The 20632-nt window shown below is 42.7% G+C and overlaps 2 protein-coding genes and 1 long non-coding RNA gene across 14 annotated transcripts; 1 reads left to right on the forward strand and 2 right to left on the reverse strand.

The window, feature by feature from the left end:
- Nucleotides 1-3477: 3477 nt before the first annotated feature.
- Nucleotides 3478-4272, forward strand: LOC115681288 (uncharacterized). The gene has a single exon (XM_056317428.1). It carries the CDS (start codon nucleotides 3505-3507, stop codon nucleotides 4036-4038), a length of 534 nt encoding a protein of 177 aa, XP_056173403.1. The 5' UTR covers nucleotides 3478-3504; the 3' UTR covers nucleotides 4039-4272.
- An 827-nt stretch (nucleotides 4273-5099) lies between these two features.
- Nucleotides 5100-6098, reverse strand: LOC115681295 (uncharacterized). Its single transcript, XM_056320115.1, has 2 exons — nucleotides 5397-6098; nucleotides 5100-5278 (listed from the first exon to the last, which is right to left on the reverse strand). Exons 1-2 carry the CDS (start codon nucleotides 5990-5992, stop codon nucleotides 5200-5202), a joined length of 675 nt encoding a protein of 224 aa, XP_056176090.1. The 5' UTR covers nucleotides 5993-6098; the 3' UTR covers nucleotides 5100-5199.
- Nucleotides 6099-13613: 7515 nt separating this feature from the next.
- LOC130140774 (uncharacterized) lies at nucleotides 13614-18996 on the reverse strand. 12 transcript variants are annotated; one of them, XR_008818766.1, is made up of 8 exons: nucleotides 18896-18996; nucleotides 18657-18748; nucleotides 18478-18570; nucleotides 18276-18376; nucleotides 17649-18164; nucleotides 16441-16623; nucleotides 15967-16092; nucleotides 13614-14041 (listed from the first exon to the last, which is right to left on the reverse strand). It is a non-coding gene; the product is annotated as an uncharacterized LOC130140774 (long non-coding RNA). The 12 variants fall into 12 exon arrangements; XR_008818771.1 differs by lacking the exon at nucleotides 18276-18376; XR_008818763.1 differs by having other exon boundaries at nucleotides 16511-16623; nucleotides 17649-18376.
- Nucleotides 18997-20632: the final 1636 nt, after the last annotated feature.

Raw genomic sequence — 20632 nt, forward strand, 5'->3', positions numbered from 1 at the left:
GAGTACAGCATTCCATACGACAGTCAAGTCGTAATAGGATTCCCCGTCGACGTTTTGACATTGAAGGAGAAGCTTTTATGATCGCCCCACAAGATGAAGATGAGCCGAAGAATGTGAACGATGCTCTAAAGTGCCCTGATAAGGAAGAATGGATACATGCAATGGAAGAGGAAATGGAGTCATTAAGATCAAACCAAGTTTGGGAATTGGTTGACCTTCCAAAATGACGCAAAGCTATTGGGAACAAGTGGGTTCTCAAAATAAAGCGTAAGGCTGATGGCTCAATAGAGAGGTATAAGGCTCGCCTTGTGGCGAAAGGATATAATCAACAGGAAGGAGTTGACTTTCAAGAAACTTTTTCTCCTGTGGTTAGATTTACCTCTATTCGCCTTATTCTGGCAATAGTAGCTAGTATGGATCTGGAATTACATCAAATGGATGTAAAGACTGCATTCCTCAATGGAGAATTAGAGCAAGAAATTTATATGGAACAACCTGTTGGTTTCATTACAAAAGGCCAGGAGCACAAAGTGTGTCGACTATTGAGGTCGATATATGGCCTTAAGCAGTCTTCGAGACAATGGTATATACGTTTTCACAATGCCATAATGACATATGATTTTGTAATGATTAGTGAAGACAATTGTGTATATATCAAAAGATCCAAAGATCAATTTGTGATCTTGTCATTATATGTTGATAATATACTAATTGCCGGAAGCAGTATGGAGTTGGTTAATACAGTCAAGAATTAGTTATCTTCCAATTTTGAGATGAAAGATATGGGTGAAGCTGCATACATTCTTGGAGTTAAGATTTCAAGAGATCACTCAAAGAAATCCCTATCCCTTTCACAAGAGACGTATGTGAATAAAATCCTTGAGCGATTTCGTATGCAAGACTGTAAACCAATAGATACTCCTATTGCAAAGGGCGAAGCATTAAGCGATAGAATGTGTCCTAAGACTTCACAAGAAAAGGAGCAAACGGAACAAGTTCCATATGCTAATGCTATCGGAAGCTTGATGTACGCTATGATGTGTACAAGACCTGATATTTGTTATGCAGTTGGAATGTTAAGTAGATACCAATCTAATCCAGGTCAAGCACATTGGATCGCCGTCAAAAGAATCCTGAGATATCTAAAGGGAAGTGCCGACTATGCGCTGACTTATCAAGGAAGTGATCTACACCTTGAAGGCTATACTGATGCTGACTGGGGAGGAGATTTAAAAGAAAGGAAATCTACTTCTGGATACGTGTTCTTACTGAATAATGGCGCCATATCTTGGAGCAGTAATAAGCAACAGTGTGTAGCCTTATCTACAATGGAAGCCGAGTTCGTGGCTCTATCAGCAGCGGCACAAGAAGCTGTTTGGCTTAGAAGATTTTTGGATCACTTAGGTGTTACTGAGAATGCTGCAAACCCAGTATTGGTCTATTGTGACAGCCAAGCAGTAATAGCGTACACTAAGGATCCCAAGTACCATGGAAAGACCAAACATATAGATATCAAGTATAACTATGTTAAGGACATGGTTGCACGAAAGGAAGTGAATGTGAAGTACATATCTACATAAAGAATGATAGCAGATCCTATGACGAAGCCGATTCCTAGAGAAGTTTTCCATGGTCATGTGAGATCTCTAGGACTGTGTAGAATATGATGTACTGAATATTGTAATTTTCCCAGAATGTTCACTATTAATGAAGTTTGTTATTATTAATGCCTATAAGTTTGTATGACGTTTGTGAATATCGATGCTGAGTGTATTATATTGAAAAGGTATGTCGGACAGATGAGAGATTAGCCCACTCACACGGGTAATCGCCTCTACTCACTGTGTGATGAATAGAGATGAGACAGTTTTAAGCTTGTTATCTAGGTGATAATTGAGAACTCAAGCTTGAAGCGTGGACGTCGCCTTAACAGAATGTTAAGATGAGGACATATAGATTATTATGTCCGAAAGTGAAATGACCAACATATTTTCACTTTACCTGTCTTTAATGCCAGATGTGAGTTCTGATAGATGCTTATGAATAGAGTAGATTTGTGAACTCAAGTTAGACATTGAGTATGTCTAAATTATCATATGTACGGTATTGAGAGTAAAGACATACGCTCTATGGGAAAAGGAGAGAATACCGTAATACGTATTTCATATTACGTATGCATGGGACGACCGATAAGAGTTGACAAAAAGTTATGATCTCAACTTTTAAGTCGTGTGAGACTCTTGAGGGAAATAGTTTTTCTCAATTAAAGTGCCCTCACGACTCTTACTTATTCTCAAAATTTCTATTCAGTGTTTGCTATCTTAGGATGTTGCCGATGATCATGATAATTCGATCTAACGGGGCATTTCTAGAAAAGCGAGTTGGACTGAAATGGAGAGGCTTAAGGAAAGAGGAAGATCAATTTGATTTATGATGTCACATTCTATATTTGTATTCACAGGTCGACCAATTATGATTTTGAGTAAATCATAGTTGTGAATACAATATACGAGATACTAAAAGAGATTAAAAGAGATGAAAATTGTGACTGATTGATCTAGGGAACTGCATACTAATTCTACTTTGGATAATGCCCAATTTGAGCTGTTATATATTCCTAACAGATGTATAACAACGAGCTCTCGTAGTATGCTGGTCGCACTGATTATTTGCCAATATGAACTTTGCAAGGAAGAGAGTTGTGTTTAGCCCATCGTGGGCGAGTGGGAGATGTAAGACATATTGGGTGGACCGCCCAAGATGGGCCAAACCCGACCCATGAGCCACAAGGGCCCATGAGGTAGTTATTTGTCTATCTATAATAGAAGGCACCCCTTGGAAAACAGACGTGATTTTCCATATATGCAAACACACTCCTTCGATACAACGTCTTCTCTGTTTTCCTTCGGAACGCACGTGAGTACGAAAGACGATCGAAGAACTCTCAAGCGCAAAAGCGGCACTTAATCTGTGACAATACCGGGTATGTTCGTTGTGTGATATACCTGTACGATCGGTGGTACAAGTTGATAGTCCTCGGGCACGTTTTCCGCATTGATCGAATTCGTTCCGAATATGTTTCGAACGCAATGATTGGGGATTGAGTTTTCTCAACACAAACGTAGCCTAATAATCTACTCAAGCTCATAACTCAAACTCGACTATGTTATTCACGAGTTTGATTACCTTAAAGTACTTTGACTAAGTATAGTTCAAGGTTGGAAAATACTTAAGACCCGACTAAGTCATAAACAGTTAAATGTTTTTGAGTTCTATTTCGAACATAAACCTTGCTGGAGCCTTAAGATTCACCTATAAAATTCAAGATGGGCTCGACCTTAAAGAAAACTTATCCCAAAGCGGGCCCACAAAAAGCAGCCCAAAACTCACTCCTTCTTCGATGAAAATAAGGAAAAATAAAAACAAAAAACACGAGAGATACAAGAAATTATCTTCATCAGCCACTGCACAGTCCAATCATTCGTCCAAGCCATAGGGGGGGATATGGGGATATCGGCGTCGAAGAGGGTGAGGTCCTCCCTCCGCAGCTCGCCGGAGTTCGACTCGGCCTGCGACACCGCCTACGACCACTGCCTCGCCCTCACCCAGCACGCCTTCGACGGCGTCTTCCCCTACCAGCTCTCCTCCGCCTCCGCCCTCCTCCACCGCTCCCTCTCCCTCTCCTTCCCTCTCGTCTCCAGGTGGGTCCCCTCCCCACCCTCCCAGTCCCAGGTCGACCGCGCCCTCCGCCGCGCCACCGCCGCCGATCGCCGGAGTCCGGGCGCCGGCGGCGGCGGGGAGGGCGACGGGCCCCAGCTGCTCGGGGCGGCGGAGTTCAGGGAGTGGGCCGCCGAGCTGTTCGCCGGGGCCGTGGTGGAGGGCGCCGGGAGGGCGGCGATGACGCGGGTGCCGATCGGGGTGGCGGGGATCGCGGGGCTGGGGATGGCGACGAGGAGCGGGAAGGAGGTCATCGGGTCGGCGATCGGGGTCTACGCGCTCGGCGTCGCCACGGCGATTTACCTTGGCTTGTCTGGTTAGCGATTTCTCCTGTTTTTTTTTTTTCTTTGTTTTGCTTGTTTTTTTTAAACTAAATATTGGTACTTTGTAAATGTTAATTTTCACTGTCGGGTCGGGGCAACCCCGTTCGATTGCAATGTGCCGGAAATGAATTGTGTTGATGAAATTGGGGGCGAATTCGAGACATGCTTCTTGATGAGATGAATTGAAATGGTGAAAGCAAAATGTCGGGTGATGATGGGTCAATCCTGGTAAGTGGGTGTGCGATAGAACCGAGAATCGCCCGATCGTGGAAATTCTGACATCATCACAGCCCAATTGGATCGAACAGAGACGAACCGGGTCGGGAGATGGATCATCACCGGTCATTAGGATTGAAGCTGAGTCGGATTTAATCAATCCCTATGGCGAATCATAACGATCAAATCGACCGTCTTACTCGGAAATTTGTAATTGGGGTGGTGCATGAGACGTCTATCCGCATCAAGCATACCAGAGAGCAATCCGTGCGCTCTGTGCACCGATAGCGACCAGGACACTCGAATCGACTCTCTCGGCATTGCCCCCTTCCCTCCACCCTCGCGGCATGAAGCCCGAACACATTCGATTCGCCTAGAGGATTTGCCCACCATGTAAAGGAAGGAGCTCCCTTCCACCGAGGGGGTTGAGTGCTCGGCAACCCAACTCTCTGTCGCCGGTCTTCGTGGCAATGTACAAGGACAAGAAGGGCGTGCGGAAGGAGCGCGTCCATCGGTCGACACCGGTAATCAACGTCCGATATCGAACCATAATCTAAGAGCTAAATATCTCAACTTCATCATCAAATTTAACCTTGATATATGTCTAAACAGAAAACTAGCTCCGTTCTTCGTCCCTCTTTGCACGCATTCCTGTATGCTGAATCGAAGATTGTGACAGCTTATCTCTGCTAGAATCATGCGAAAATCTACGGTTACATAAAGGGAAACAGAACAGAACAGAACATTCGCACCAGTTAAGGAGCAATTCATACGGCGCTTCTTGTCCCCTCAGGCTGATTCCCCAATTCCTCCGGTGAATTCACCCGCCGTTTTCCCCGAAAACAACAGCAGATGATGATGTCAATAACTTGACAGACGACGACGGCGAGGCATGTGGCTGGAAAAACAGTTGGTGCCGCTGCTGCCCGGAGCTGAAGGGTATCTAAAACAATCTTCGGAAGCAGCGACAGCTAAATTGGCGTTGGTTCTTCCCGCAAGCATAGCAAAAACACCTTACGCATCTGCCAATTCATATCCAAAACCAAAGCCAACCTTAAGATTGGTAGTTTCTAAACATGATTTTGGCAGATGAAAGCATGATCATGAAAAAGTACTGTCTACTAGCACTCTTTTGATTACCTGCAATGGATTAGATTGCAACCTTCGTTGCGCTCGACGTACATGCGGCAATTAGGGCACCGCACCCACTTCTTCATGTCCGCTAGACGTTCCAATAGAATAAGGTCCTTGTCATGCGTACTCCTACATCGATGACCTTTGGCCCATGCGCTTGCACACCGGAAACAACCCCTCCGGCGACAGCTAGGGCACTTGAATCTTTTGACATCGCCACTCTGTCCACACTCGTCCACAATGAGCTCTCGGCAATTCAAGTTCGGGCAGTAACACCTCGTGAGACCTACAACGCTCGACTCACATAGAAGGTCACACCACTTGAGAAAGGTTTCGCTCGAGAGGAGCTCCCTGCATCGGAGGGGGTTGAGCCCGGCTCGGCAATTCGAACCAGGGCATCGCACATCCGCAATTCCATCGCCGATTCTCAGGGTGACGTACGAGGACAAGCAGCGGCTGCAAAAGGAGTGCTTGCACCGTGCTGTGGTCTTGAACCTGGAGGTCGACGGGACACGTTCTATGCATATCTCGCAGTACACGGTTGGCGCAGCCCGAAATAGTTTCCGACGTCTGAAATTGAATCTAAACCACAAAAATCTCATTGTTGGTAACTTGTTTCTAGGATGTTTGTGAGACTAAGACCTTAATGGAACCGCAGAAAGCAGGTAGGAAGTTTGTGAGACCAAGAACCCCAGATTGCCGGCATAAGTGCGCTTCTCAAAAGAGTACTCATGCACGGTTGATGCTGAGAAAAGACAATCTCAATTTCATTTGCTGTGGATGAGAGGTTATCTCTTGTTAGATTCGAGAAATTTCATAGATTTTTTTGTGTTGTCTAATGTTTGATATCTATCCTTATTAAATCCGAATTATCATCGGTTTTAGTGGGATTTCTTGGGGAAAGATTCAAGTTTTGAATTAAGGATGGGCTTGTCATATGGATGTTTGATGTACTAAATCGGAAATTAAATCTTTTGGTAGTGATTCATTCAACTTGGTAATTTCGATATGGTATCTCAACTACAATCAAAATTTGGAAAAAAAATATTGGGGGATGGATGGTCGCAATGCTATATTTACTGAAATCGGTTTACAGAATTAGAAACGGAGTTCCCCTTCGTGGGAAAAAAGTAAATCCTAATAACTTGTAATGGCATAGGAATTTCAGGGTGTAAATTTCACTCGTGATTATTTTGAAACATAAGAAATTTACAACCAATTTCGCTAAACGGTGATTTCGATTAATTCCAAAAATAAATTTCAAATTTCCTTTTGCAATTAATACACTTTTACCGGAATTCGATTAATCTTTTGGAGAACCGTAGACGCACCTAAGAGAGGATCAGGTTTTTGGATGCCATGCCATTACCATTGGACACTACACCACCATCATTGCTCGCCCTATTTCCACACCCTCATTTTTTGTTGAATTGATTATATTATCATTTACGGGTAGATTATTTCTTACATTTTTTTCTTCTTTTCCTTCTGTTTCAACTTTACAACAAGAAACAAAACTATTGATGCTTCTCTTAAACAACATTTATTATTGCTTGCCTTCTTTTCTTCATTTTTGGTTTTTTTCCCTTTTCTTTCTCCATTTATAACAAAATCGGTGTACCTCTTTTAAAAAAAATAGTTTATTTGGTAGATAGCTAATAAATTTTCGTGTTTCTGACAAAAATACTAATTATTTTGTTATGAGTTGTATATTTCTTTTTTTTATTAGGAAACTATTATTCAAAAAGTAACTTAAGCACAAGTAAAAGTGAAAAGAACCATCTACTAGATTTAATATGCATTTCGTTTAAGTATTACTCTAGTATGTGTTATTACGTTGTGGTCCGTGTATTTTAATCGCTCAACTTTCATTTTATTCGGTGAAACTAATAATCCAATTTTTAATTATTTATTGTGTGATGCATTCTATATTTTGAGCGACACTAATCCATTCTTCTTTTTATAGGAAAGCTCTTCAAAAGGATAGTCAATCAAACAAGATCCTGTCTTTCTTCTCTGACATGCAATAAAAATATCATGTCGATCACGATAATTATTTCCCCTATCTTATCTGAGAAGAACATATTTGCCTCTCTTTGACTTTTTTTTTATAGAGACAATATAACCTTGAACATATTTGACTCTCTTAGCTGTCTTCTTAATGCGAATTTCCCCATTTTCTCCCTAAAATAATGATGAACTGATAAAGTGAACACGGGCCTCGTGCTACGAGGACACTCAAGAGTCGATATATCGGTCCAAATGGGGGGCGAGAATGTTTAAGAGCAATGCTAGAGCCAGAAGCACGATTGTAGGAATGCTTGGATGACCTGAGCATGGACAAGGACGTAGGTCCTTTTTCTGCCCGCAGTGATGCCAAAACGGCGTTTGGCATCTGCATTAATATCGAAACGAAAGCCCCTTAGGGTGTCTGTAATCATGATTTGCAGCTAATTAGACGATAAGAAAAGCTCGGTACACTTGCTTTCAGCTTAAAAATAACGTAATTTGTAGATTTCTAGCTTAATTAGCAGCATAATAAAAGGCATCAGAATGATAAAGAAAGTGGAAAAGCTAGAATGATGAAATCAAAGCGAAAACTATTTGCATGATACAGATGCGACGTGAGCTACGCTCCATTAGCACTGTATTTCATGTTTAAAAGTAAAAACTAGGTGTGAAACAAGACAACGTTTTAAATTGTCTTTTTTCGCAACAAAACTAAAAAGCCTAGTGAAACATCCGTGAAAAAACTATCTTAACTGAAACAATGCCTAGAGATCGAGAACCTTATCGACCCTAGTTAATCCAAACTCGAATAATATTGAAAAAAGAACTTGATCATGACTGGATCAATAGATTAGAACTCCAGAATCCTTCTTGACCTAGTAATTGAAATTTTAGAAACCCAGAAGAATAATCAAAGCATAGCTTGGTGCACTTTCAATGAAGAATCCTGTGGAGCAACGCTTACTACTTGAGTAATTAATCACTCGTTGTCAACTCAAATTATGTATGGGTAACAAGCACAGAGAAGCCTGTGTAGTGTGTACTTTGCGAAAGAAACCAAGAACATATTACCTGCAGAAGATATAAGAACAACCTCCGTCGCGCTCCACATACATGTGACAATTAGGGCACCGCATCAACTTCTTTGCGTTTGTGAGATGTTCAAATAGACTAAGATCCACATCCTGAGTACTTCTACATTGATGACATTCGGTCCATACTTCCGCACACTGGAAACAACCTCTTCGATGGCATCGAGGACACTTAAATCTCTTGACATTGCCTTTCCATCCACACTCGTTCAAGGTGACCTCATGGCAATTCAAGTTCGGGCAGTAACACCTCTCAAGACCTAGAGCGTACCGCTCATACAGAAGGTCGCACCATGTAAGGAAAGACTTGCTCGAGATGAGCTCCTCACAATGAAGGGGGTCGAGCATGGCTTGGCATTGCAAACCGGGGCATGGCATTTTCGCAACTCCGTCGTTGGCCCTCATGGTGATGTAAGAGGACAAGCAGCTTCTACCGAAGGAGTGCTTGCACTGCGCTGTGGTCTTGAAGCTCGAGGCCAATGGGACATGTTCCATGCATATTTTGCAGTACATGGTTGTCGCAGCCGGAAATAGACGCTAGAAATTGAATCTAAAACCTAAAACTCTCATTGTCGGTGGCTATATCTACTTTGTTTGTGAGACTATGACCTAAATTGAACCAGAGATGCAGATAGGAAGTTTGTGAGATTGAGAACCCTAATTACCAGCGTACATGCGTTCCTCGAAAGAGTACTCTTATATTCTGGAGTTTTCATTTATCTTGTCAGAGCAAATACATGTAGGAGTTGAGAAAGAAAATCTCAATTTCAAATATTATGGATTGGAGATTATCCGTGGTTCGAGATTTACTCAATTTTGTATGTGGTCGATTTACATTGCTTGTAAATTCGACTTACAAAGCATATTAGATGAAAATTTATGGCGGGTTTACTATATGGATGTTTACTGTGCCAAAATTGAAAATTAAAGAGACCTTATCTTTTGGCAGTTGTATAAGTTGGTAATTTGGAGATAATATCTCCACCAGAACCAGAATTGGAAAAGACATCCAGGTTGGATGGTTGCAATGCTAGATTCACTGATAACGATTTATAAAATTGATTTACTAATTGACGTGTCAAACAACGAATGGTGAGTCATATGCAGAAATCAATACGGCCAGTCATATCAAACCAATTTATAAATTAGCTTTAATAAGTTTGACATCTCTCGAACTTTTATAATAGTAAGACATTATAACGAAAGACTAATTGATAAAATGACCATTTATGTTATCTTAATGATTGGATCGTAAGCACAATCTATGTGACTCAAGATGCTACTCTCGTATAGATGAAAACTCATCTTTAAAAAGTTCACAGGCTCCAACATCATAGAGTTAATTTTATCTAAGCATTCATATCTAATTCCTACACTTCCACAAAACTTAATGGTCAGGCCTTCATGGTTAAATTGTTGATCTTCTAATTTTAAAATAAACTAATTAAAGTGAGGGGAGTATTTGAGAGGATACCATGAAATTTTGCAAGTTATGATAATGAAAAAATAAGACGGAAGAGCGATTTTTAGTATAGAAAAGTATTCATCAACTTTTAATGTATAAATAGTGAGAAATTCAATGTGCTTACCGACTTGTTTGTCTGACTAGCAAGTTTCCAGTCAAAAAGTATATGCGGGCATCTCTTACAACAATTATACGAAGAGGAACTTCTATGTATACCGAAGTGATCTACAATATAATTTTCAGGTATGTCAAAAGAATTCAACCCCGGATGCAAATAAAATATAATAGTCAAGTCGTCCAAAGATAACATAACAACGGGAACGACATACTAAATTAAGATAGATGATAGCATAATAATGAACTCAACGCCAAAGAAAGGCGGAGTGCATAATCTTTAGCTGCCGTCTTCAAACAAATAAGATGCTGCTGCTGCTGCTGCTGCTGCTACGATGCGCCTTCACAAGAAAGAACATGACGTTCTTGTTCCCTTAAGCGAATTATAGTTCTCCTTTTAAAATAATTTCTCCTTTTTTCTCCGTTAAGAGTTGATAAATTGCTTTGTATAGATGCCGAAAATAAAGAAGAAGCAACATAGAGCCAAAGCTAGAGCAATACGCGCGTATGCAGAAACGCTTCGATGAACAACGATCTGGCTTTCTCTGCACGGACAAGGACGGAGGTCATTTCTCTGCCCGCAGTGATGGCAAAATAGCGTTTGGCATCTGCATTAATATCCAAAACGATAGCCCCTTAGGGTGTTTTGTAATCATGATCCGCGGCTAATTAGACGATAAGAAAAGCTGGGTACACTTGCTTTCAGTTTAAAAATAACGTGGATCATAGATTTCTAGCTTAATTAACAGCATAATTAAGCGCATCAGAATGATAAGTCAAAGTGGAAACTATCTGAATTGTAAAGATGCGATTTGAACTAACGCTCTGTTAGAACTATATTTCACGTTCCAAAGTAAAACTACGTTTGAAAAAACTTATCAGCCAAAAGTAAAAATCGGGTTTGAAAAAAGATAACATGTCAAGTTTTCTTTTTCAGAATTAAGCAAAAAACCCTAGTAGAGATTTGAGAATGCAGACTTACGTGTGTGTATATACATCTGAATTTCACAGATTCAATGCCTAGAGATCGAGAACCTTATCGACCTTAGTTAACCCAAACTCAAATAACATCGAAACAGAACTTGATCATATTGTATGTAATCAACTATACAATAGTGTAACAAGCACAGAGAAGCCTGTGTACTTTGCAAAAGAAACCAAGAAGATATTACCTGCAGAAGACATAAGAACAACCTCCGTCACGCTCCACATACATGTGGCAATTAGGGCACCGAATCCATTTCTTCCTATTTGCGAGATTCTTCAATAGAGGAAGATCCACATCATGCGTACCTTTATATCTATGACCTTTGGTCCATGCCCTTGCACACTGAAAACAACCTTTCGGATGACATCGAGGACACTCGAATCTCTTTTTGTGGCCACTTTGTTCACACTCATTCATGATAACCTCTTGGCAATTCAAGTCCGGGCAGTAACTCCTCGCAAGGCCTAGAACATACGACTCGCACAGAAGGTCGCACCAAATAAGTGTTGGAGTTTGTGAATACTTCGAGGACCCTTGTTTCTCATACCAGGCATACCCACGTGAGCTTAGAAAAACCGAAGTATGAACTGACGGCATGTGACCCCTACACACGGAATGTCGGGGGTCCTGCTGCTCGAATAGCAGGCGGGGGTTCCGCTCCCCGATGAGCGGACGGGGGCTCGGGGGTAGTGCTCCCGAAATAATATTGGGTTTGCTTACCTTTGTGGGATTAAAGGGATTCGAATAGGCTTGGACTTTGGGTCCATTTTAAGTCCTATATATTGTACTCATATGAGAAATCATTGTAACAAGTGGTTGTGGTTATAAAACCTAAATATAATAGTGGAATCCCTTTGCAGGACATTGCCCTATTCTGGAGTGAACCTAGGTAAACTCGTGTGTCAATTTTTCTATTATCTGTGTGATTGTTCTGATTATGTTTAGGGTAAATCCCGTCAGTAAGGAGGGACATGCTCGAGACGAGCTCCTTGCACCGGAGGGGGTTGAGCCTGGCTTTGCATTGCAAACTGGGGCACCGCACTTTGGCAACTCCGTCGCCAATGGTCGTCATGATGTACGAGGACATGCAGCTTCTGCAGAAGGAGTGCTTGCAGCGCGCGGTGGTCTTGAAACTCGAGGCCGAGGGGATGTGTTCCATGCATATTTCGCAGTACACGGTTGTCGCAGCCGGAGATCGACGCCCGGAATTGAATCTATAACCTAAAAAACTCATTGTTGGTGGCTATATCTATCAAGGTTGTTTGTGAGACATGAGAACTAAATTGAGCCAGAGAAGCAGATGGGAAGTTTGTGAGACTAAGAACCCTAATTACCGGTATAAATGCGTCTCTCAGAAGAGTAGTCCCATATTTTGGAGCTCTTATTTATCTTCTCGGAGGAAATACATGATGGAGTTGAGAAAGAAAATCTCGATTTCGAAAATTATGGACAAGAGATTCTCTGTTGTTCGAGATTTACTTGATATTGTATGCTGTCGATTTGAATTCCTATTAAAATTTGACGAAATATAGCGATTCATTCATCTTAAGCAATTTGTCATGGGTGTTAATAGAATATTTGGGAGATAGTATGAATTTGCTTTGCTTTCATTAAAAACCAAAACCCATCGGATCCTTAATCAAGATGGATATTAAAAATAATGAGATGCAGGTGATGATTATTTTTTTTTTGGTCAGTATGAGATGTAGGTGATGATTATTATTACCGTGTACTAAATCAAAAAAGTACGGAATCACAACATTTCAGACATTGCGTGGCATGATAATCATGCCACCAGAACCTCAATTGATCTTGATTTGGAATTAGAGAATTCGATATGTTAATCATATTCGTGATTTAACACAAAACTTGAATTAATTTTATAAACTTCTACATGTGTTTTTTTCTTACATATACACATTCAAACCCAACAAAAAAATTTGATGAAACCTGTCCGTGTTAATCGAATACTTGCGAAAAACCATGCAAGCTCACTCGAAAAAAATTGAACAATGAATATGTGCTCGAGTTACTATATAACTTGGGATTGAATGGTGTATTCTATTTAACCCAACTATTATACAATTATAATTTATATACATATTATATTACCCATAAGTTTGGGCATTTCAAATTGATTCCCCTATTATTTTTCCTGAATGTTATGTTAATGAAACAAATTTTCGCCTTTTTTAAAAGGAAAATAGGTAAGATCATATGGGATTTGATAAGCATGAATGATTGGATCCGAATGGATAGTTACGTACCTACGAAGTACTTCGAAAGTATCTGTACATATCTCTCTACACATGATGAAATCTGTGTGAATAAACCAAAAGGCACCTCATCTCTCGGACATCGGGCTAAGTTCACAAATTTTAGTTGGGCCAGTTTTGCCTTGCACTCATCAATGCAGGCCTGTAGTGCCCATGGGCTCTGCTCGTCTTCCATAATACAGCCGACCAGCAAAGTACAATCTGGAAGTCTGTCTCCTCAGGTAACAACTACAGGTTTGCTTCTTCTCTCTTTTCCTTCGGAAGAGCTTCCCTCTACCCAATGTGGTAGCTTAGCAAATGGAAACCCTAACTACCAAACTTCATCTTTCCCCTTTCAGACTCAGTCACCATTAATCACCAACAGCTCCCCCGTAAGAGCCTCTCTGTAGTTAAGCAGATGGAAACCTTTACTACCCCACGTTTTCCTTCCCGTTTCAGACTCAGCCACCTTGAATCACAAACAGCCCCCCCCCCCCCCCATAACCTAATGCTTCGTTCACAGTCCACCCACTCAAAACCCATTTACTCATTACAGATCTATAGTTTTGAACGCTTCAGCAGAACCCTCAAATCGCTCTCTGGAGCGGGAACTCTCCTGTGAAGGTAAGGTTTTCTTGCGTCATCTGGTGCGGGAAGCTACAGAAGCACCGGTGTCAAACCACCTCCATGGAGTCGGAAGAAGATGCAGACCAGAGGCTAGCCATGCTCTGTAAAAGATTAGAAAGATTGTGGTCAGATAAAGTCACAAAGAACGTCCAGAGTACTCTAGCATCAGCGAAAGGAAAGGAAGGTAATTTAACGTTGATAGGACAACTCCTCAAGAACCCAAAAATCAACTTTCAAGCTCTCCAAAACACTATGAGGAGAGCATGGCGAGTGGAAAATGTAGACTTTACTCCGTTAGAACAGGGTATTTTCGCTATAACCTTTGATTCTCCAGCTGTGAAGAAAAGAGTAATGGACCAAGGTCCATGGTCTTTCATGAATAACCTGTTGATTTTGAAACAATGGACACCAAATACCACAGCTTTATGTTATAACTTCGACTCGTGTGACTTCTGGGTGCATATTTTGGGGCTTCCTTTTGAGTGGCTTTCTGTGGAAGTAGTTCGTGAAGTAGCTGGTACCATAGGACAAGTGCAAGAAGTAAAAATTGAGACACGAGGAATGGTGTCCTATGGAAGGGCGCGAGTGAATTTGGACCTCAAATTACCCCTGCAGTCAGGTATGCTTGCGGATAATGAAGGAAAGAAAATCTGGCTGGATTTTAAATATGAGAGGCTCCCATACTTTTGCTTCTCTTGTGGAAAAATAGGACATAATGCATCTAACTGCGAGGAGGTGCCATTCAGTGTAGAGGATGTGAACACGGACGAGGACAGACTTTTCGGCTCATGGCTAAAGGCTGAGGTCAGTAACAGCAGCCCTTTCCGGAAGCTATTCCATGGTAAAGACTTACTTGATAATATGGAAGAGGAAAGCATTCCGGAGACACCAATCCACCCTGGACAATTAGTTATTTATGAGGAGAGCAGCTCCGGCCCAATCTAGCAATTCCGGATGAATAAGGAGGACAGCACAAAGAACATACATACTGATAAGAGCAATTTAGCAAGTCAAAGCAAGCAACTGGGAAAATTCAATGTTAATTTGGCTGGAGATCAAGCACTCCCCAAGGGACCGGTTTTAACTATGGTACCACTTAGCGCTAACAAAAAGAAACCAAGTGGGCAAAAAACTCCAGTGCGTAAGAAGATTAGAAGGTTTAGTCCATATGACACTCAAGGAGATAAATCGTTAATAATAGATGAAGACCAATTGCTTGAAACGCCAATCCGGGTAGTGGAAGGCACAGGAAAATGGATTGTGGTGGCTAGCCCTAATAAGCCATCGGAGTTAAAATGAAGATTATAAGTTGGAACTGTCAGGGGTTGGGCACACCCTTGACAGTCCAAGCTTTGGGAGCCATTGTGGCTCAAGAAAGGCCCGACGTACTATTTCTAATGGAAACAAAAAACCGAGAGGAAAAGATCAACTGGGTGAGGAGGAAGTTGAAGTTTGATGAGTGTTTTGTGGTCAACCCAACTGGAATAAGGGGTGGCCTAGCAATTTTGTGGAATGTTCCAGCTGCTTTATCAATCTTACATGCTTCAGATGCAGTAATAGATACTGAATGCGAAGAGGAGAATTGTAAAACAAGAATGAGAGTCACATTTGTTCATGCTCCATCAATACACCAGGATAAAATCAAGGTGTGGGATGAGATATATAGAATCAGCCAGAGAAACAGGCAGCCTTGGGTGTGCTTGGGGGACTTCAATGAAGTTCTGTACCATTGGGAAAAGATAGGCAAAAGATTGGCTGAGCATTACAGACTACACGCTTTTAGAGAGTTCCTGCACAACTGCGAACTAATGGACATTGAAAGCAAGGGCTGTGCATTCACCTGGTCCAACAATCGTGAAGGAGAAGAGCTGGTGAAAGAGAGACTGGATAGAGCAGTAAGCAATCCAAGATGGAGACTACAATTCCCTGAGGCAGAAGTATATGCTTTACCGGCTATTGGGTCTGACCATAGTCCGATTCTATTGTCTATTAGTCAAGCACAAAAGAGGAGAAAGAAGAACTTCACCTTCGAAGCATTTTGGCTAGAAGATGAGGAATGCAGAGGAGTTATTAATAAGGCATGGAATTCTTCGATGTCAGCAACTGAGGGCCTCCCGAGCAGGATGACCAATACTGCTGCTGCCTTACAAAGCTGGAGCAAGAAGAAGTTCTCAAATGGGTAGTCAAGAATAAAGCTTTTAATGGAACAAATCCAGCAAATAACAAATAGGCAAACTGCTGAGGATGAAAAAGAACAACTACAAAAGTTGAGAAATGATGTTCAACGGCTATGGAGTCAGGAGGAAATGTACTGGGCAATGCGTTCGAGGATAAATTGGCTCAAGTGGGGGGATCAAAACACAAAGTTCTTTCACGCTTCCACCATTCAGCGGAGACAACGAAACAAAATTTCTATGTTGAAAGATACCACGGGGAATTGGACCCGAGATCAAGAACAACTAAAGACGATGATTGATAATTTCTTTAGAGAACTATATACCTCAGTTGGACATCGACAATTTGACCCAATTCTTCAGCATTGCTCTTGTAGTGTGAAGGAGGAAACTAACCGTAGGCTGCTTGCAGAAGTTATGATGGATGAGGTTAAACAAGCAACTTTCCAGCTTGGAATCTCCAAGGCCTCAGGTCCGGATGGATTGAATGGCCAGTTCTTTCAACACTACTGGGAAGATATAAAACAAGAAGTATTTTCAGAGGTTAGAAACTTCTTCCAAACTAGACTGTTGAATCCCCAATTAAATAGAACGCTTATATCCTTGGTGCCAAAAGTTAAAAACCCAGAGAAGCTGGAAGAGTTTAGGCCTATAAGCTTGTGCAATTTTGCTTATAAGATCATCTCAAAAGTGCTAGCAAATAGGTTGAAACCATGGCTCCCGGAGTTAATTGAAGTTGAACAGAGTGCCTTTGTAGGAGGACGGCAAATCCAAGACAATATCCTTGTAGTCCAGGAAGTTTTGCACCAGCTAAGAGTTCGAAGGAGAAAACAAAAATTTCAGGCGGTCTTAAAGCTAGACATGCAAAAGGCATATGATCGGATCGAATGGGACTTTCTGAAGGCCTGTATGCTAAAAATGGGGTTCAATGAAAGATGGGTAAACCTGATAATGCAATATGTTACAACAACCTCACTGAGTATCAAGGTAAATGGGGAACCATTGAATTACTTCCAGCCTACTAGAGGAATAAGGCAGGGGGACCCTTTATCCCCATACCTATTCATACTAGTTGCAAACTTCCTATCAATGTTGATGAAAAAGGCTGTGCAAGATGGCACTATAAAGGGGATCAAATTGAACAGACATTGTCCTGTACTATCTCATTTACTATTTGCAGATGATTCAATTTTCTTCCTAGATGGGACGTTGCAAGAATGCCAGAACCTTACTGGCATAATTCACCAGTACTGCTATGCTTCAGGACAAGCAGTGAACTTGAACAAGTCAGGTATATTCTTCAGCAAAGACAGCCCTAGTGAATTAAGAAGGAACATGGCTAGAGAACTAAGAGTCCCGGAGATTGATAAGACAGGGAAGTACCTGGGTATCCCCTCTGATTGGGGAACATCCAAAAAGCAAATGTTTGCTTGGATTCTGGCAAGGGTAAATATGAAGCTTGAAGGGTGGAAAGAGAACACGATGTCTAAAGCAGGGAAAGAAATTCTGTTAAAATCTATTGTCCAAGCATTACCTCAATATGCCATGTCAATTTTCAAGATCCCGCTTTCAGTTTGTCGGGCTATTGAGCAAAAAATAACAGCTTTCTGGTGGAAGAACCAAACAGCAACAAAAGGAGTACACTGGAGGAAGGCCGCAGTGCTAAAACAGAGAAAAGACAGGGGAGGCCTAGGGTTTAGGGACTTAATAGCTTTCAACAAAGCCATGCTTGGAAAACAGGCTTGGCTATTAGCTAAAAACTAGACATATCTGTCCAGTCAGGTCCTAAAAGGCTTATATTACCCAACTAAGTGCTTCTGGAAGGCAGAAAAGGGATCCAGACCATCTTGGGGATGGCAGAGCATACTTATGGGGAGAACGGCAATTGAAGACTCGGTCATGTGGTCAGTTGGTAATGGTCAAAAAAATTAATATCAGGGAAGATAAGTGGCTCAAAAGGGGAACTATAGGGGGACCGGCAAATGAAGGAGACCCAACTTTGGTTTATGAACTTGTGAATCAAGAGGCAAGCACTTGGAAGGAACATGTCCTACGAAGAATATTCGAAGAACAGGTGGTGCGTGAGATCCTCACTATACAGATTAGACCACAGATAAATGAAGATAAACTGATCTGGACAGGTACGAGGGAAGGAGAGTACACAGTTAAGAGCGGATACAACACTCTCCGCAAAAATGAAACAATAGAAGCTCAAAGTGCCTCTTCCTCTCACCAATCCCCAACTCAGCTATGGAACAGAATCTGGAAAATGAAAACCCCCCACAAAATCAGAAACTTCATCTGGTCTGTATGTCAAAACGCACTCCCGACGAAGGAAAATCTGTACAAAAGGAAAATGGTACCTGACCCAATATGCCCAATATGCCGAGCGCATGTGGAGACCCCGGAACATTTACTTCTTCTCTGTAAATGGACGAGGGAAGTCTGGGATGCTCCTGTACTAAACATCCAGATTTCTAAATTCCAAATTTCAAGAATAGATGAATGGCTGATGCACTATATTCACAGAAGAATAGCTCACCTAGTTTAGAGATAGTCTCGGTAGTCCTCTGGGAAATCTAGAAAGCAAGAAACCGTTTCATCTTTAGAAGGCACCCTCCGGACCCAAAGTTGCTGATTGAAAGAGGACATCAATTGCTCAGAAATTTCAGCAGGTGGAACAACCTTGACAATGAAAGCGCAGCCGAGAATAGCGAAAGCGACGACGCCTGGACTCCTCCAGAAAGGGGCGAAACGAAAATCAATATAGATGCAGCTCACCAACCTGGATCACTCGAAGGATCAATCGCCTGTGTGTGCCGCGACTCAGTTGGAACTCTGATCGACGGATTTGCAAAGGACGTTCCTACCTCCTCAGCCGAATGCCTAGCAATGGTAGAAATCCTCAAATTTCTCTCCTCACGTGCGAGATGAAAGACGCGATCGTCCCGGTCAGTTGTCCGAATCTGGTCAACACCTTGAAGTCTTCACAAGCATTGCCGTGGGAACAGCGTGCAGTCATTACTGAAGCACGTGGGTTGATGTCTCTTTTTACTAATTTAAAATTGCAATACTGTAATAGAAATACAAACAGTGTCGCGGGCTGGGTAGCGAAGACCCACAGGAACAAAACACTCACTGATCACTGGTTGATTAGTCCTCCGCGGGCCCTTAGAGACTTGCTCTGTTTTGAGACTCCGAAAAGGGGTTTTGGTTTTTCTAGATATCAATGAAAAGTATTTGATTCTGGCCAAAAAAAAAAAAGTACAATCTGATTGTACTTGAATCTAAACTCCACAGAACTCCTCACGTTTGCTTCTCTCTTCGACAAAGCGTAGAGCGGTCATCAAAGCTAGGGTTTCGTCCACTTTAGCCTATTCAGCAAAGATGGAGCTGGCGAAGCCATCCACCAACACTCCTCTGTAATCTCGAATCACTCCTGCTACGGTTGCTTCCGGTGAGTTCTCCGCTTTGGAGCAATCAACGTTCAGTACTAGAGTTCCTCTCTCCGGCGGCTGCCATGGAGGAGGTACGCTTTTCCTTTTCTTAATTGCACTTTCTGGCCTTGGATTCCATCTCAAAAAAGCAACTGGTGTCAACAAACCTTTGTGGCCGCGTCATAGGAATTCTCACAAAATTCTTGATTTACGTCATTGATGCTGTTCGCAAAATCTACTCTGCCATGCTTTGCTAAGCCACAGTCACAACCTTGCTCGACCCGAAATATGACGCCTCCATAAGGTTTTATCCTTTATAGAGATAAATTAGGTACAAAATTTCAAAAGAGTACGTCACATTTTTAGCATCGGTCCATGCAAGTCGCTTTTATTTGTCTAAGGGAAAAAACCACCAAAAATCCCGAACTTTGCCATCTGTGACACATTTACCCCGAACTTTTTTTTGTGACATAAAAAACCCCGAACTTTACTTTTTGTGACACATTTACCCTAATGTATTTAGTCCATGGGTATTTTTGTCTTTTTTGCTTTTTTTTTTTCTTTTTTTTCCTTTCCGGCGAGGGGGGGCCTCGCCGGCGTCGGGCGAGGGCTGCCCTCACCGGATCCGGCGAAGGGGGCCCTCGCCGGCGTCGAGCGAGGGCGGCCTCCCGCATCCGGCGAGGGCGGCCCTCGCCGGCGTCGGGCGAGGGTCGCCCTCGCCGGGCGAGCGAGGGCGGCCCTCACCCGACTCGGGCGAGGTCGACCCTCGCCGGCGTCGGCGAGGGTCGACCTCGCCCGAGTCGGTGAGGGCCGCCCTCGCTCGCCCAGCGAGGGCCGCCCTCGCTCGCCCGAGCGAGGGCGACCCTCGCCGACGTCGGGCGAGGTCCGCCTCGCCCGGGCGAGCGAGGGTGGCCTCGCCCGATCTGGCGAGGTCGACCCTCGCCCGGGCGAGCGAGGGCGGTCGTGCGACGCCGGCGAGGGCGGCCCTCGCAGATCCGGCCCTCGCTCGACACCGGTGAGGCTCGCTGGGCGAGCGCGGGCGGCCCTTGCCCGACTCGGGCAAGGTCGACCCTCGCCGGCG

The sequence above is a fragment of the Syzygium oleosum genome, unplaced genomic scaffold (genome assembly GCF_021117445.2).
Source record: "Syzygium oleosum isolate NSW1041296 unplaced genomic scaffold, Sole_v2.1 Sole_v2.01, whole genome shotgun sequence".
Lineage (NCBI taxonomy): Eukaryota > Viridiplantae > Streptophyta > Magnoliopsida > Myrtales > Myrtaceae > Syzygium > Syzygium oleosum.

What these genes read in the sequence shown, in the direction of transcription:
- LOC115681288 (XM_056317428.1), top strand. Translation starts at nt 3,505, where the DNA reads ATGGGGATATCGGCGTCGAAGAGGGTGAGGTCCTCCCTCCGCAGCTCG.
- LOC115681295 (XM_056320115.1), bottom strand. Translation starts at nt 5,992, where the DNA reads ATGAGATTTTTGTGGTTTAGATTCAATTTCAGACGTCGGAAACTATTT. An exon ending in TGCAATCTAATCCATTGCAG is followed by an intron (nt 5,279 to 5,396) that starts GTAATCAAAAGA and finishes ATGAATTGGCAG; the next exon opens with ATGCGTAAGGTGTTTTTGCT.